The following is a 20,295-nucleotide window of genomic DNA, read 5'->3' as shown; positions in this document are numbered from 1 at the left end:
ATCTGGCACCCTCTCCCGCGACCTTTACCTCAACGTTCCTCTTTCCGCGTCGATTTTGGCACCGATAACGACACCAGACATAAAGCGCGAAGAAACACGCGCACGCACTGCAGGCACAACTGCATTTGAAACCACCGAAATAAATAAGCCATAGACGACCGGGAGTGTATTATACTTTCACATAGCGTTTGTGTGTGTGTGTGTGTGTGTATGTATGTATGTATATATGTGCGGAAATAATTTATGTGTAAACAAATATAAAAAAAAGTGATGGGATTTATGGGCCGATGACTAAAGAAAACCATAGAGAGAATAATACGCGTTCGACGACGACGAGACGAGATGTCGTGCGCCATACTATGCGCCGCTGTGCCAAAGCGAATTGTCGTACTGCCGCCGTGTCTGCGGTGTATGTCGTTCAATCTAATTGAGAAACGAAAGTCTGTGGATCGTGGGTGGGTAGAAAAGAGTATGAGAGGAATGGGCAGCTGGAAAAGCGAAAAGAGGAAAAACTTCAACGTCCTGTACATCTATATGTATATAGTCTTCACTCGATTTAACTTCGGTCTCTCTTTCTCACTCTTTTTCTATTCATAAATACTTTTCCATCCCTTTTTTTCTTCAACTCCCATTTTCTTTTATACTTTTTGGCTGCAAATCGGATTTGATGGCCGTACACGCAATCACTCAAAATCACCCAGACACAAACACACACATACACGCACAGTCACACCCATATTTTACTGCGACGCGCGGCGACATTTATAAAAATACATATCATATCGACGAAGCCCTTGAATTTCAAACTAAATTTGTTTTTTTTGTATCCTACAAGTCCAATAATAGGCATATATATATATTACGAAGTCGGAAAAAAATCGTTACAATCTGTATAACCTTATCAAGTACCTATATCACGAAACCAATGATATGTTTTATATTGTTAACAATAACGTCATTATGACTTTTGAATTTCAAAAACGACTGATTGACTAATGACTATATAATACCATATAACAAATAAAACAAATTTACAGTTTAAGTTCTTATATTTTATTTTACATCTGACAATCTGATCTCATATCTTTCTGTAAATATTATTATACGTTAATAGAATACGTTCGATACGCCAGCTTCAAGCATTCATACACAATAGACAATGATGTGAACCGACTTAATACCTATGAAGAGATCGGCAATTAGTTAGGTAAATATTGTCTATAATATTATTTTGTCTCTATGTTAAATTATATTTGCTTTTTGTGCCTACTATGTATAATTGGTAAAATAAACTGAGTTGCTCTTTATAAAATTCATATAGGTTAGTAAAATAATTTAGTAAACTTATGATAAAATATCTAAACAATTTTATGATTATTAAAAATGAAGAGAATAATTTTTTCATAAAACATTAAATGTCATACAGACAAAAAACACATAGAAGGGATTCGACCCCCGCATCACCCTCTTGTATACCTCAATGCTGCATTGCTGCTCACTCCTATTAAATACGGTAACTATTGTTATAGAGATCAATATATGTAACTGAATATTATGTTATTATTTATTTTAATAGATAACATATTTTATAACGATAAAAACAATTAGAAAAATGCCGAAAATAAGAGAAAAAAAATATATGATAAAAATAGAATATTTGAAAAAAATTAAATTCCAGTCATGACGTATTGTATCATGTATTTTCAGTGCATATTGATTTATAATATCATGGAAAATATAAACAAGGCTTTATAGTTTTATTTAGTTTCAAATTAAAGTCAATAGGTACAATAGGTGCAATCGTCAATCGTATAATTTATTATTTTATTCTAAAATATATATAAAAAAAAATCAAACCTGTGAAGCGTACCTGAACAAGATAGGTATGATGTTGTACAACATCCTCGATATTCCAAAAAAGTAATGTAAACAAATGTATCATATAATATTATACCAATTTATATTTTTTTTTGTACTGATGAGCGTGAATCATATACGTATCGTGATTAGAAACCAATTATTATACCAGTAAATTATTATAACAGACGAAAACGCATTTTGCGTTAAATCCACGCCCCATTTGTTACGATCGAGATAATATTATTAGTGCACGTCGTTTTCGAGCAAAGTGGGTACCTATATTGGTTTTTAAATCGCGTGCGCGCAGCGAACCGTATTAAATCGAGGTCAATTACTCGACAATTAGTTGCCGGCAATTAATACATTTCTATATACAATATATAAAAATGGAGACCGCGTGTTCGGCGGCAATTCAATCGAAATATTATTATTATTTTCTCTTATGCTTTTTGAAAATTGCATTACCGTAATTGCGTCAACATAATCAGAATCTGATGATCAAGAGTGTTAGTGGAGAGTTTCGCTTCCACGGGTTCAGGAGTAGGTACCTAGTTTAATCAGGGTATATTTGAAAAGTAATTCGTTTCCAATATTATTTTATTACTATAACTTATATATAGTATAAGTATACACACGTGGCATATACTGCTATGATAATATATATTATGTTAAAATAATAATAGTCATAACACATATTATATTAATCATCACAAGTGCAGATGCAAACATCACGGGTTTGTAAATATTGTCTGGTATTTTCCAACGCCAGATAATATTTTCAATAATGTACATATGACATATTGTTTTTATAGATTTTGGACTTTATATAAGAGTGTTATCCATAAAATCTAGGCAAATGTGGAATTTATAATAATATATATTATAGGAAAATTTCAAAATTCCTTCATTATACCGTCAAATACGTCAAACAGATTTCCAAAGAACCCTTTTAAATTTGTATCTGGAAAATATAGGTACAGATAAAAAACACAATATTGTTTAGCAATATGACTATATGAGTATAATTCTTTGGAAACAAAAAAAAAGTTAAAGGATATTATAGGTTCAAAACGTATATTTTATTACTTTTATTGAATTTTTAATAAAACGAATAAGAAAATATCAAATCGTAGAGAAATAAAAAAGAAACTTGATAATATAATAAAAAGATTGCATCAAAAGAATATTATTTCAAAATGAAAAATAACTAAAAATGATCGATTGATTTTAAAACTTTATATGAAATTAAAAACATCAAAACATTTTTATAAACGTAAATAATAGCACTGTGATAAGTTAAACTACTAGTTACTCACTAGTTACTCAATAAAATATTTTAAGAATTTTAATTTGAAGTGCCTTATTTCCATTATAATGCCACGCGAGTTTTTAAACATAGTAAATGTACTGCATTATTTTACGCATAATGTGCTACAATAAACTATTCAATAGTAATATGATTCGATCACAAAAACTATAGAAATCTGTATTGGAATGTAATTATGCAATGTAATTTCAAAGTAAATGCGCGTATACATACATATGTCATGTGGTTTGCGCATATCACAACTGATTTTAAAACAATAATTGATTCAATTATTATAATATGCACCACGTTGAAAACAAAAGTAAGTAGTGGAACAAAAACAAACCGCTCTCTAAATTGTTTATGTATTTTATTACACCGACAGTATTTATTACTTTTTCACATACTTATGTAGTAAATTTGACATATTCTAAACGTATTAAAGTGAAAAATGCTACGCATAGTATCACAAAATATTTGCTATAGATATACCCAGGTACATAATAATATTACTGTGCATTTATACCCCTATCATATTATATTTTATACAAGTATGCGAATAAAGCAAAATGTGTTTTTTTTAATTATCATATTTTCCAAAGGTTTTTTTTACACACCGTTGTGAACCGCTATCTAATCAGATTATTGATTGGTTTACAGTCGGGGGCAAGGAAATATAGCCGCATGCTATTAGTGCGTAAAAGCCGAAGGCTAAAGGGTACCTATTATAATATATGTATAGCTGCAAGTGTATCGGTAGCTTAATGAATATAATTAAATCGGCCGTCACCGGTTTAATTATAATAATAATACGAGTATACCTAAATATATATAACGCACGCTGTACCTATATACACACCCAGGGTTTATTATCATATAATTTACGAAGTTATCGATCAAAAAAAAAAAGCTATCAACGACGGTTCTATAATATCCTGGTGTCTGCGATATGCGACGCGACGACGACAACGAGACAACGACGATATAGTAATAATATTATATGCTGCCAAATGCGTATATAAGGTAATAATATATAATATATTATATTATATATACATATCGACAGGCCAATCTGATGATAGTTCCTGAATATTATATAATATTATATACATATACACGGTGATCCATTTAACGTATTCATTCATAATATTATACTATTATGTATAAATAATCATATACAAAGAGATTCATTTAACATAAGACACTCACAATTTCAGAAAACACTAACGTTTTTGAAAATATTTTTTACATTTTAATTTTTAAGTCGTAATAAAACAACATTTTTGAAAACGAAATTTATTTTGTCTATTTTCTATCACACTTGCATAATAATTTATCGAAGTATTCCAAAAAAAATTCTTCTTAGGAATAAAGAATTAAAATTGTGCGTTTTCGTTAAAACATTTTAAAAACAATAATCATAAAAATAGTAAAATGTTTTCTAACCACTTAAAATTATGTAAGACGAATATTTTTAATAAACTTATTAGTTTATAAAATAATGAGAGTCTTACGTTAAATGAATCATCTGGTACATCCCTAGTGTATCTTTGGTAAACAAAGACGAAAAAAAACATCGAACGTTTCGTTTGTTTTGTATTAGCTAGCGGACCGTATTTAATTGAAAAACTCCAATACAAAGAATAAAATAATATATAGATGATTTAATTTACCTTTTTTTCGTTTTAAACCACTATACCGTCGCCGAGATGGGTTTCAGTTGAAATCAATTCCAAAATCTGTGTTTTTTTTTGCGAGATTTTACACATTATATACTTATGTTATAATACGTACTTATACTGGAGTTTTCTAAGAAGTTGCATCTTTTTTTTATAATCACGCCGGATTATAGCATTTCAAAAAGGTACAATATAAATCAGACATCAACAAGTTCAAAATTTGCATTATTCAGCATTATTATGTTTTAATTTTGTATTAATTTTTTTACGCGTTTATTAAATATAATAAGTAAGAATGATTCTCACTGAACACACTTACACAGGGGTTATAAAGTCAAGTTATATTATGTTCCTAATTTAATATTAGTTTTTTAAACATAATAATATTAACATAATAATATAATATACTTATGTATTTCAATAACTGTTTGGATTTAAAAATTTTAAATTAATATAATTAATAAATTGTTTTCAGACATTTCTAAGAGTTTTTTAAGTTCATTTTTTAGGTCATTTCTTACCATTTATAATCTCATAAATGCACAATTTTTTATATTTCATAGTCCATTAAATGGTAGCCCTTGTTATAGTAAATGTATACCTTGTGTTGTTTTTCCACGTAAATAACGATTTGTAGAAGTTTCAAGACAATATTGATTTTTTATTTTTATATTATACATAGTACTGATCACAATCCATCGGTCCTGTAACCGTCTATTAAAAACCGTATAGGTAGGTGATCATATAAATAATAACTTGAAATATATTCCATGCAAAGTTGCCACCACGTTAATGAATAATTATAAAAATAATAATGTGATGGATACACAAATGGAGGGAGAGACGTCGGTCGTAATATACAGTTTTAATGCTGGAATACGTTTTTAAATTTTACTACTCGATGAAATAAATAATTAAATATTGGAGGTTTCAAACTACATAGTCCATACGAAACTTTCGACATTTTTACATTGCTGGAGTTCTCGGGAAAACAGAATACACGTTTTAAATTTAAAAGGAAATCATAATTTAGTGAAACGGTTTATCCAAACATACAGAATATTGAATGCCGAAAATTCCGATTATGTTCGTATATTACACTATAATTAATACGTACCTATTATTTGTACGCGTCGCTTCGAAAACAATTCATATATTATGATACATCGCAAACGGTCTTCAAAATATCAAAACCGCAGTTAGGTGCGATCAAAACAATAATAACGCAAAATATATTTCACACAAAGTTACCGCGACGTGTCAATTAGTAATTATAATATTATAGTAAACAAATGGAAAGAATAGACGTCGGTCGTAATTAGACTATTTCAGTTTTAATGCTGAATGGGGTGGTTTGTTTTTTCCATGTCGCGACAAACTCGACAAAAATTTAAATAATAAACTCATATTGCGAGGCGGCAGTGCCGCACAAGTCGGTGTTTCGTGTCGGGTACAAAATACAATTCCACACACACACACACACACACGCGCGGGTGCGCGCACTTTGATATATAAATTAAAACTAAAAAGTACCTCGCACGCGCACATATAACATTATATTTTATTTCGCCGTCGGTGTCGGAGTGCAGTCAGTCGGGTAGGGGTTTGTACTTTTATTAGCGGATATATTTTTTTACATTTATTATTTTTTTTACGACTTTGTGCTCGTTGCCGGGTGCACACACACGCGCGCTCGTGACGAAATGAGCATTTACAAGAGTTCTGCGCACTCATACACGCACACGTGCTCGTATTATAATAATATTATAATAATAAAGGTATATTCAACTAAAACTCGTCTGTGGCTAACCGTCGACGTGCACCGCGAACGTAGGTCGTGCGCGCGACGTGCGTATGCGACTGCTTTGCCTAGCCGCCGCAGTTGTAAATAATATTATATTCGAAGAAATAAAGTACCCACGAATTACTACGAAGAAAAAACGCTGCGAGGGTAAATATTATACCTAAGTGACAGTAATATTATGTACACAATATGTGCAGCGGAACTCACTCGTTGCATAGCAAATCGTAATATTTACAATAGTACAAAAATCGGATTTTTAACGGGAGCACACCAAAAAATGTCGGTGTGGGTTCACCACCCCGCTCATCTGAACTTAAATACTATTTTTTCAACCCGTAAATAGGTCTACAATTTCAATAATTCAAAAGTCAAGTCGACTGCTCGCCTTCTCTATTAGCTGCTTAATAGTTTTCACTCTTACATCATTATTAATTTGGCCTAAATACGAGTTGCGATGACGCCTGGCAGTTCTCTTCCATTTGATAATTATAGGATGCAGGTCTTCGATAGGATGTCTCGGGGCATGTTCAACCGTTTTCCAAGGTCTTTCCTACTCTAATCGCATCCAAGTTTTTCTTTAACAATTCCAAGTTCTTCTTCGTTTAGTTTTCCCCTCTATCCGGCTTATCCTTTTCATACGCCTCCAGCACCATATTTCAAAGGCGTCTAGTCTTTTACTTTCAGTATCATTTGTGACTAATGGTTTCGTACCCATATGTTGCTAGTTTGCTACGCTCTAAATATTATATTATATGATAATAAGCGTATATTATTATTATTTAGATGTAATACTATATTTTGTAATGGCGATTTAATTTTTTACTCAAAGCTGCATTTGCCAATCATAGGCATTATTTTATTTCTCAGATGCTCCAACCCATCAGATGTGGTTTACCTCCTAATAATATTATATACCATATTTTCGTCTACTTGTTCTAGTCTTTGACTAGTTTGACTTGACTGTCTATCATACATGTAATTTGCTCTTATTTACAGTTCCGCAGTTCCGAAGCACGTTTATACGTCATGATTATACTGTCAAATATTTTTCAAATAAATACAAAATAAATAGTTACTGTAAGAAATAAAAAAAATATTTAGTTACTAATCAGCAGAAGCATTGCCATCCATAGTTTATAATCTACTGGTGCAAGAATAACAATTTTCATAATACTTATAAAGTTACAACTATTGTAAATTACGAATGGCATAAAAGTCTACACTGTGTCTATTTTATTATTACTCTTATTAAAAGGGTTTAAGGGTATAAAACTTAAAAATAATTATTATGGGGGACATTGCTTTTATTGACGACTAACATAGTAAGATATCGATGACACATGTCCAACAATTATCATTTCATAATAATTATATATTGAATTAATTAAATAGTACTATGGAAGCTGGTAGGTACATATTAGTACATTCGTATACAAATATATTCTTAAAGAATATAATATATAACTATTTACATTACTATAGTATACATTATATTATGTTTGGTTTAAATATTTATTTTAATATAACCACAACGGCGATGGTATTAAAATATGAGACAAACCACGAGACATTTCAAGAGTTAATATATTTTTTTCAGCTAAGTTTAAGTGCTTTTTTTTAATTTATCACGCGCTCATGAAACATATTCTATAATACCATATCATATATTATTGACATAGTGCAAATCTCGGACAAATTCATGATCACGTTTATGTGCAGGCGTGGGATGTTTATTGTAAAACATCGTTTTTCCACAGGATGTGTGGGGGCACTTACGCATACATTTATACCTACGCCGCTAATAGAAAATCCGGTAGTGTAAACACGAGGAAAAGTTTAATGGACGCACGCGCGTGGTGTACAAACAAAGATTTACTCAATTTGAGTGTGGGGAGGGGAGGGGACTTGACCAACTAATTTAATTGTAATATAATTTATATATATATATATATATATATATTGTTTTATTTTTTTCTTAAATGTCAATATTATTAACTTTATTTTTTTACTCGTTTATTGTATACGTACTAGGATTCTCTCTATATATCAATCTATTTATGTGTATCTTATTCTTATATGAACGTCTATTTAATCAATTTGAGTAACGAAACTCAATTATAAGTACCCATATATAGTGTAGAATGACTAATATATTTAAAAGTAGGTTTATCTCGCTTGCAGCAGCGAGTAAGACAAAATGAAACTAAAAGCCGCTATATTATATAGTACGGCATGGCAGTATTACACGCGTTTAAAGAATTTCTGTCCATCAAACGATTTACAAATAAAGCGTATAGACACATAATCGAAATATAGGTATCTGCCTACGCATTTAATATTGAATAACATATGAAATTAAAAAGTATATTCAACTAGGTATTAAAAGTGTGCAATACTGCAATGAAATGTTTTAAAACAATGTGCACCGCAATCAGTCATAAACGCTATTATAGTGTTGTAAGCACGTTACCGTTGTAAATAATCGTATTATAATAATAAATAATAATTAATATTAGTGTATATTTTAAACGTCAGTTTAACATGGCTATAAAAAGATACAATATTATTGATAGCTTAAAAATAAAATTGGAAATATCCAATAAGAAAATAATTAACATAATAATATATGATAGGCAGTTCATTATTGGTTAGTACATGCAAATACAAATATATAATAGTACCTATTGATTGAAGATTAATCAAATAAAGAACGTGGCCGTAACGGGTTAAACGTTATTTGAAGATCTAATAACATTTAATATTATATTAGGATGTTTGTTTAATATTACAATATAGGATTATGACTATATAAATACTATTGCAAGGCAGATGTTTATTATGTTTCAAGTATTTTAGATTTTAACAACAACGAATCCACAGTATTATAGATAAGGACCATCTAGGTTACCACGTGAAATTGCATGCACTCTGATTCATAAGTATAAACATTGAACTAGACGGGAGGGGTTGCTTAAAATTTGTTCAAGCTTTATTTTTTTCTTGATCCTGGTCTGGTTGTGACCAGGTACATAGTATCGATTATAATATTATTATGGGTATTTTTTTTTCTGTTTGAACCGAGAACTGGGGATGGAACTACTTTCGTATTGCTATGAGCACGGTCCCCATCGTTTATTATAGAACAATAATAATCTACCACTATTTGCAATTATAATAAAGTGCAGCAAGAGTACCACTACAAAACCTCAGAACGTACTTTTTCGGACGAATTCTCGGATTATAATATTGTTACGGTCGATGGTCACGCTGCAGCTTACAAAACAACAATGGCTAGTCGTGTGGAGTTTGAAGCGAGCGGACGGCAGACGTTTAGCAGAAATATCACATCACCTTCTTTCGGGCACCTGCCTAACTCTTTCCTCGCCGTCCTTCGCAGTCAGGATGTTCTTCACTATCGCGTAGAATAGCCGGAAAGATTCTTCAGCGTCTCTGGGAAGTGCTATATTTTATTTTAAAAGCTAGGCCACACTATATTGATGGAAGGTCCACGGAGGTTTGCAAGTGGCCGAGGCGCGCGCCCAGCATCTCCCTTATACCACTCCAGTACTGGTACTCAAACATCGTGTGTTCGCCAGTGTCGGCCTCGCTGTGACAGTGATAACACCGGGCATTCACAGCCCTATCCATCCGGTGCAGGTAGTTTTAGAATCTCTTCTGCCACTGGGTACCCGTCATCTTGCATTTCTCCCTCCTGATTGCATACTTTGACAGGGCTAGCGAGTTCTCCGGGAAGCATAACAGCGCTCGGGCAAGCCCTATTTTGTTTATTTAAATAATCTATCTAATAATCTACTGTTATATATAACCCATTTTATTTAGAAGCGTAATATAAGCATTTCTTATTATATCTATATTATATGTATCCATGTATATATGTGTCCATCTATATTATTATTATATATATGTATCCAAGTACCCGTGGGAACGAGCACGGCGACAGTATATGACATTCCGCTGCGTGGACAGTTTTGGTAGCCACAGCGAGCTGTCGTCCGCGCTCGTTCTCAAGGGGAGTCAGTCGTATTCCAGCAGAATATCTGTCCGAACATTCCAAACTCATTTACATTAAATTGTTTTTCATTGTTTAAGATAAAAGATATAGTCGGTTATTTCACCAAGCGTACTTTATTTAATTTGTCGTGTAGACGTACGCAACACTACCTAGAACTCTATACTTATGGACTCAATGGTTCCCGTGGAGTGCTGCTACGATTATGCGTAACCCAAGCGATTATAATGAAATAATTAACAAATATAATTACTTAAGTACCTAACCAGGTCGTCACCACCTTGAATCCTCGTAAACCCGATTTGATCACCGTGACGACCCCAACGAATGACTATACGACGAGGACGACGACGACAACGAAATAGTGGTATAAAATATATATTGTGACCATTATATGCGACCACCGAATACTACGTCTTTTCAGCATCGCAGTTGCTGTATTTATTATTAGCGTTTTGGCTGTACAGGCATTCGAAACTTTGGTAGAGTGGTTCTCGATGTATTGCCACACCTATATTTTTATATAAAAGCGAGCCTTTATAAGCGTCGGATAAACGTTAAATTTCGATTGTTTGGCGCCAAAAAGTCCATGCACGTATACGTCGACATTTAAAAATAATAATAATAATAAAACGTTTTCTTCTGCTCAGTTTGTATAACTATAGTAGGTAATATAATGTAATATAAAAGTCGCAAAACTATTATATTGTCTGCACTTTTTTCGTTAATGACGTGGTTTTTTTTACCACTACACCCCGCATTGCTACTGCCCACCGAACATCTTTCTTTCGCGTTTTATTATATTATGTCCTCGAGTTATAATTTTTTTTCATGTATACATAGAAAATATTGTACAGCAAAGCTCTGCTGCGGAATGAACTAATTTTTAGGTTACGAACACCGCCCGTACATTGTAAAAATGTCGTTTCCAGATGTCGAGACCACGACCTTATCACCCTTTTCTTTATGTACGGGTATAAAATATACGGAGAGGAAAAATCGTACACATTATATACGCGATATTTTTATTTATATATTTTTCTTCTACGAAAATAAACGCGCGTTCCGACGGCGCATAGTGAGATTATACTTTTTTCTGCTTATATCCCCACTGCGTTATGGAAAAAAAATCTAATCGAAACTCGCTTTATTATAATATTATAATACATAAACTGAGCAATTTTATTTTAATAGACGCAACGCGTGGGGGCATATCGTTTAAAATGCGTATTAAAGTTTATCGTAGCGGCGCAGGCAGACCCGTTTGGCGAATGTTATCGTTTCGGAGTGTTGTTTGTCTTTCATCGGTTTTTATTGTTATTATTATTATTATTTTTTGTGTCGTACGGGCTAGGTTGAAATATAATATGTGCGTCGTATGTATAATAATATTATGTCACTTTATTCTTATATTATTATATTAATATTATAATATACGTGGGGCGTGCACGACCGAACATAGTAAAGTTGTTATTATTATTGTACTCTTTAGAGTACGAGTCTACACAGATATTGTGTTATGTTTGACCACAGCGTTTGTACAGTACGTCAGTAAGTTAATAATGTATATTTTTAAAATATGGTTTCGAAAAATTATAAATGAATATATTATGGAGTGTTTAAATTAAACGTTGTTCCAACTTATTTTATAGTATATAATATATCTCACACTCTATAACTACCGGGTGATCCACTTACCGTAAAACTATCAAAATTCATATTATTTCAATAACTTTTCAACGTTTTTGATAATTTTTGTTTACATAATTTCAAGTTTTTAAAAAACAGCATGGCCCTAAAAAAATTATATTTTGTTTTAAGTTGTATACTATTTTTTTAATGATGACATGCATTTTCAATTCCTTATTCTCAAAGCAGAATATTTTTATAGGAATACTTCGATACATAAAAATCAAATGTTGGAAGAGTGGTTTATGACACATTATAGGTATTTAAAGTTTAGATAATCGAAATGGAGTGGTACACAGGAGTCCCTGCAATATAATATTGGTCAACTCATCTAAAGTTTAATAGTTTATAAATTAATAAACTATAAGTTAAAAAATTTGATTTTTATATATAAAAATACTCCAAATAATATTATACTTATAGGAATATTAAATTAAAAATGTACGTTGTCATTCTAATGAGTGAAAAACTTAAAAAAAATAGTAAAAAACAAATATGTCTGTTTTCATAAAATAATGTAGTTTTGTAATGACTTTTAAAATATAATGTTAAAAAGATAAAAAGATATTTTGAAAAACGTTAGTGTTTAAATGAGTGCTGTGCGTTAAATGGATCACTCCGTACACAACAAGAAGTCAAATTATAGATTTAAAGAGCAGTAAACTAATGTTTAAGTAAAATATTATATTAGACTTGTTCAGCTGTAAGTTATGTAATTATTGTGCAAGTATCAAACTCTACGTCTTACAGTCGTAGTATTTTGTGTGCTACGACGATGTACGCGGACCCTGCTGTGAGACCTGTTACGCGTGAACTGTTATATTATATAATAATATAGTGGAGGCACCCCGCAGTTATAAAGGGACCTTAGGTATAATATTTCTGTGCTCCTGATTCCCATGTTAGCTTTACGGAGTAAAACGCAACACCAAACGGTGGTATGAACCACACACTCTGTATATGACAATATTGTATGGAGGTAATAGCAGTTGGACCACTGCAGTGCCACGCGGTGTTACGCACCTGCAGCTAGTTAGTGGGCACGCGTATATACATAATATAATGTTATATTCGTACATAATATTACATATTATTATATTTATATATGGGGCGGTATTTCGCAGACTTGTATATTTAAAAGTAATATCGTTCCGCACGAAAACGATTACTCAAATCTAGAACGACCTTTTTTCGACCCTAAAAATAACGCGTAAGTATAATAATAATATATTCTATTCTCTTTGCGAAATTCCGCGGCGTCGGATTTTCAAACGACCCGCAGCTATATACAATGGATATATGTATATATTACATATAACATAATAATAATAATAACAATAATAAAGACCCGCGGGCGAATCGAGTTTTACCCGACCCCTAATAATAAAATGTATAAATCGATGCTGGAAGTCAGTGCAAAAGTATATGTGTGATGTGTGTGTGCGTGTGCAATATGATGTATATTATATTACGCCATTGCTCGAAATTTTCGATGGATCCCAACCCGACTACTGTTACGACGACGGTAGGACTACGTAGGTATTTACATTACGCGATGTGCACGACCCCCGAGACCGTGCAAAGATAATTTCGATGAAAGTGGAAGGACTACATAATATTTTTTTTTTTTTGTTTAATATTCTAGCTGAGAGTCGATATCATTTTATATTATATTACGCGTACATTAAAACTATTAACTGAAAATATATTATAATGTCGTTTATCGCAGAATAATATAAGCGCGTGTCACGTTGGGTATCGTGTAAATTATTAGTTCTGGCATTATTATACTTAAGTGTACATTTTTACATATTCTCAATCTGCTGTAGTCTCCAAGGTAGACTCTATATATAATTGATCGTTAAAAACGTCATGCACGTTGTCTTTATGGGATGTTCGACGTAATTTTGTCAGTTTTTTCATCGAGCCTCCCGTTAAACAATAATCTTTTTACAATAATTATTTCCTCTGTGTTGGAACGATTTCCGATTGAAAAGAAAAAACGCTTCTATGCAAATACTGCATAATAATAATATATAATACTGCATTGTGCTTTTTTTTACGCAGTAAAATGTATTTCAGACGATTTGTTTTCAAACAATACTAGTTACGACCGTGTAATAATAGGAATAAACGAAGGTTAATTTAAATTTAAAAACAATTTTGTTGCATATTTTTCATTTTTATGGGCATGACGCCACAACCTGATGGTTTTTAGTGCACGAACTTCCGGGCCCTGTATGTATAGGGTGTACGTTTAACCTCATACACTCAGTTTTTCGTTAAATCAAATTGTATGATATTGTAATATCTGGTGATGTATAAACTATTATATAACTAGGAATGAAGTGAGAAAAATATCAAATATTTACCCAACCATAGTTTTTTTTTATTTATATTAAGCATTTAAATGTACACGATTTCAGTGAATTATTGGCGTGGGCTTAACCTAAAATGTATGGTAAACCAATGGTAGATAACTCCACTTTGAATACTAGGTATATTAACATATAAAAATGATTCGTTTAACATTCGATATTTTTAGAGCAAAATTTTCAAAAAGTATTCTGCTTTAGATAGTAAAATTCAAACTATACAATACTAAAAAAATTAAAAACAATGATTATCGAAAGAAAAAAATATTTAAATGTAGAATTATTTTCTAAAAATGTTAAGTTATTTCCAAGGTTTGAAATCAAAATTAAATTGTTTGGTTTTAATTTAAATTTCCCTTATCGATATTTATTTTTTCTGATATAAATTTAAAATCATAAAAATATTTCTAATAGGTTTTATAATTTAATATTATTTATATTGTTGCTCAATATCGATTTACTGATATTTCCATTTATTTTTTTTTTTCATAGTTGTTTTTATTAACTAATGTCAGTTAAGTATAATAAATAAGACTACAAACAAGAATATATTAGTCTTGGCTTCTTTTTTAATGTAGGTACTATTTTACTCAGTTCGCAATCACATAATACTGTACCCGTAGCCCACATAAGGTATTTAAATGTTTTATTTTATTTAAAAAAAAGAAAAAAATTATTAAATAATAGCAGAATATATAAAATAAAACGAGACAATAATGATATTAATTTTCGTTGGATATAAGACAATATTATGTTTTAGGTGTTTTAAAAATTACGGACGTCGTCAGAGATTTGATGACTGCGAATAAGAGACCTTAATACCTCCACACTATATACACGTGAAATTTCGGGATGTGTTTTAATAGGTATGGAAAAACGAGTCAAGAACACAATTTATTGGATATCGACTGATCTGGTCAACGATCAAATGGAGAGGGGGTAGCTTTTTTTTTAGTAATATCAAATAATAATAATAATGTTCCGTATGTTTAAAAAAAAATTCACTGACCTTTCGGCGGGTTGATGTGCACGCCCGATCTGTACAGCGACTCGTCGTCCTGCCAGTCGTTGTTCCTGATGACCGTCCGGGCACCGTACACGGTGAGCACCACCATCAGCCCCATCCTTGGCCACTTAGGCCCCAAACGGCGTTCAAGCGCCGCGTAACCGTACCCGAACAGGAAGCAATAGCCCACGCTGGGCATGTACAGCACCCTCTCGGCCAGCACGAAGCCCACGTAGAAAAACATGTTGGACACCGGCACGAACGGGATGGCGGTCATGGCGACAGCGAGTCCGACGGCCCTTGCCTAAAAATATTATAATAATATACTATTATCAATATAAGCTAACCTACTCGTAGGTAACCTATCTGTGTGTGTGTGTGTGTGTGTGTGTGTGTGTGAGCTGGGTTCTGCCAAAATCGGGTTTTTTTTTAAACGTCGAAATAATAAAAACGTTCAAAAAGCAATTGACTGAAACGAGTGATAATAATAATTATTATTATTGGTCTAAGAAAATACTGAACATGGAAAACGGATAATTTTAACTAACGAACCAATTATAAAATAAATATATTATAAATAAATATAAAAATAAAAAAATAAAATCAGATTAAAATTCGACCGTTAAACACGGCGATAATAATAATATATTTATTTAAAAATAGAATACGAGAAACTACGCGAACGGGCCGATTTTAATTAAATTAAGAGAAATAAAATATGAAATCGTTTATTCATTGATTTGAAAAATATTGATAAAAAATAAACAAAAAGTACATCTCGAATTTCGCTCAAAATGATTTCTTTAGTTTAAAAAATCCGAATAAACAATAGACACAGTTTACATTATCTCTGATGTTATACCGAGTGAATATTTTATCAGTGGAAAGATCTCGTTATTAATTTTAAATGTATACACTTTTTTTCGAAAAATTAAACCCTTATCAACTTTTAATTATCAAGTGACGTGTCCAATATTTAATAGGAATAATATTAAAAGTAAGTTTTGTCTCACAGTTCTATTATAATAATAGCCATTACTGCAGAAAGCAGATAACAACTGGTTATCAACATTGGTGATATATATACATACGCAATCTGCATTCTAGAGCGTAGCTAGAAATGTAATCAGGGAGGGGGGGGCGACCGAGTGTACTTTAATTTCTTACCCCAATTTAAAATTGTCTTACACACAGTTACACATAAATATATTTGTTAGCTATGGACGGATTGGGGAGGGGGCGAATTGTCCCCCTTCTGTCCCATTTTTCTACACTCTGGACTTCATTAATATCAATAACAGTAACAATCGTAATGTTATATAACGGAAAATGAATTTCAGCTATTGCAGTACTTACCGGGTCATCGGGACGGTCAGCCGGGCGATCGTACTTGGTCTTTGAACAACATCTGTGAGGTCGGTTGTGGTGCAGCCTGGCCCTGGACGCGGCTGCGGCGGACCGCTTGGCTGCGGCAAACAGGGCCACATACAGAGCGACGGACAGGGCGTTCCTGGGGTCGTAGACGGACGTGACGGGCGCGATGGCGTCCATGGACCAGTCAAAGCTCAGCCTCCGGGGGTAGACGAGCAACCGGAAGTTCTCGGCGGGCAGGTAGAGAAACGTTAGAGTCCGCGTCACCAGGCTTGGCGACTTTGCGGTCGGGTTGTCGGCGGCCGCGAACACCGGTGGTCCGCTGTCGCCCATCAGCGACATCCTGGCGAACAGCAAACCGGCCGCCGCGCCCGACAGGATTGCCAGCGTCCTGTACATTCCTCCGGAGTTCTGCGAACAAAACGGGAGGTATCGAAATCAGTACCGATTATCGTGCGATAAATTATAAAAAAAATTTGAAATTTGAAATATTAATAATAACATAAAAAATTATGGTCCCGTCATCAGTAAAACTGTTACAGTCGTTTGCAGCGCTTCAACATCCCTCTCGAACGAAGACCCCGCAATTCAATCCCGCCGATACCACACCCGAACAACCCTTACCACGATTTCAGTAAAATGTGTTATTAAAATTCACGTTTCGATTCGTGAGTTGTTTATTCTCGGGCATTTTCGAGTTGCTGAGATATTGCAGTAACGAGTCTTATGTCACTTCTCGCGTTCTCAAGTCACTGCAGCCAATTCGTCTTATCCGCTTGTTCCAGTCAATTTGATTTTACGAAAATGTATTATTTCCTCGTAATACTATTGAATTATGGCTTATTCAAAAAGTATTATGGCAGAACTGTCGCATATACAACGCGCATTAAGATTTTTCATTCTAGATGCAATAATGTTTGAAACATCGGCATCTAAGCCCATAATTAGTTTAACTTAAATTAATTTTCGTAATATTCATGTTTATCCTTCAAGGAGCTTACAGTATTTATGTTTGGTTGAAGGTTATAACGCTTATCCCATCTTCTGTGGTATGCTGTGTATGTTTCTTATGCATTTATATTTTTGGCACTCTGTTAAGACTCTCTCATACGCTCTGTATGCTTGACAGTTTCACACGATTCATAAGTATCTAATTATAATTTATTTGCCGATTTTAGTACTTAGTATCAATAATGTCTCATTATAAATGCATTATATATTTTCTGTGAGCAAAATTATTATTTTGTTTATTCAATTTAGATATAAAATATCAAAGAAAATATATTGTGCTCACGTGGTTCGACTCATAATAATAGTACCTATACTTAGTATAGACAGGAGAAAACTAATGCAAAATAAATTAATACACACATGAATACTCTACCTATAATTTATTTTTGTTTATCCAATTTGGGTTAAATATTCTCGGCAACACATAAATAATGATATTCAAATACTCTAAAAACAAAGTAATAATAATAAAAATTGATTTACTCTGGATTGTAAGAAATAATTCTATGCAAACAAAGATATCAATTATAGGAGTCACTCCAATAGTCCAACGCATTGAATGAAAATTTTTTTCTAAAATACCACAACTCATAAGATAATCTAAATTATGAAAAAAAACTGAGTATTTGAAAATAATTTGTCATTTAAGACGTATACTCAAAAACTCTAAAAATCAGAAATTAAATAAAATATGTATTATTTAAAAGATAAAATGATTAGTAAGCATGCTTGGTAAATTACCCTGTATATGCTTAACTAATATGCGCACAATATCCTGCAGAGAACGTCGACTTTTTAAACGGTCGTTCGGAGATCATTTTATTGCCGTTTTAACTACCGTTTTATGCGATCCATAAACATTTTAGAACTCGATATAAGATCAAACTGGGAGAATGTCAAATATTACTCCGTATAAAATATAATAAATATCACTCGGTCTGAAGTTATTATTGCCGAAAAGTCATCGACGTTAAAGTCAAAACGCGCCGCACAATAATTATACCCGTCCGTTTTTATGTCGTTATTATTATTATTATTATTATGTACTTTCGATCGCCGTCGTCGTCTCAGATACAATTTTATTCGCGTGTGTGTATACTATATTCTGTTGATTTAACGAATAAATATATATATGTATACATATACGCTTTTATAGAGTCTCGGCCAATTTAGAAGACGTGAGTTCAAGGTGTGCGTGTGATACGACCGAAATAGGTTTTAAACACACAAAACTATATATATAAATCGTAGTCAACACGCGGTTTTTAATTGTTGAAGGCGATGAAAAGAATATAATAGGATAGACGGAGAGAAAGAGGAAAAGGCCAAACAGAAAAGTCATCCGTAATTGATCATTTGTTTGTCGAAAGGCAATAGTTTTCCGCACTATAGTCTATAATACACACACAAACACACACATAATATAATACAACACAGGCGTAGAGGGACAATAATTTTCAGTGGTCACGCGTGGTATATACCTACCTACCCACAGCTATAACCATTACCGCGCGGCTATGTAATACATATAATACTTATAGTTGTACACGGGTGTATATATATATTATTGTTTATGTTGCGGGCGCGTGTACGTGTACGACACCAGAGGTAAGGAATCAAAAATTTATCCTCAAAGTCTTGGCAAAGAACAATGTTTTCTCGTTGGCGTGCGGCAGACAATAATAATATAATACACCGTATTTTCGGAAAACGTCCACGCGCGTTAGACAATAATAACAATAATAATATGAATATTAATATTATAGCGTAATGTTCGCTTTCGAGACGTCTTTATAATGCGCGTTGGTTCGGGCCATCATCTATACCGAACAGTTTATAATTATAAGCATAGCTTATAACCGATATTTGATTACGATTTTGAATACCTCGTAAAACCGTTAAAAACCAGAATCGGTACCGAAAACAAAATCAATACCGGTAATCAAAACCGAAATCGAAATCGAAAAAAATAAATAAGATTATTGAAACCGAAAGAGGAAAAAATATTTTTGGTTTCAAGGCCTGATTATAAGTATACCTATGTATTATAATCACATATTAGAGACAATATTCTGCACGCGAACACGACAAAATACCAATCCGATCCGAGACAAAACAATATTTGTATCGAACCGTCTCGTACTACGAATCATCACGGCATTAT

The 20,295-nt window shown here is 32.6% G+C and overlaps 1 protein-coding gene across 3 annotated transcripts in view; it reads right to left on the bottom strand.

The window, feature by feature from the left end:
* Positions 1 to 20,295, bottom strand: part of LOC132951127 (protein O-mannosyl-transferase TMTC2-like) — a 322,298-nt gene that overhangs the window by 147,490 nt on the left and 154,513 nt on the right. For all 3 annotated transcript variants that reach the window (XM_061022843.1, XM_061022844.1, XM_061022845.1), the window contains 2 exons: positions 17,106 to 17,531; positions 15,753 to 16,053 (listed from right to left, as the gene is read on the bottom strand). In XM_061022843.1, the coding sequence (XP_060878826.1) occupies positions 15,753 to 16,053; positions 17,106 to 17,531 (727 nt within the window). The remainder of the gene's footprint in view (positions 1 to 15,752; positions 16,054 to 17,105; positions 17,532 to 20,295) is intronic.

Source organism: Metopolophium dirhodum, chromosome 8 (assembly GCF_019925205.1).
Source record: "Metopolophium dirhodum isolate CAU chromosome 8, ASM1992520v1, whole genome shotgun sequence".
NCBI classification, from domain to species: Eukaryota; Metazoa; Arthropoda; class Insecta; order Hemiptera; family Aphididae; genus Metopolophium; species Metopolophium dirhodum.
This window is presented reverse-complemented; position numbering and strand designations above follow the sequence as displayed.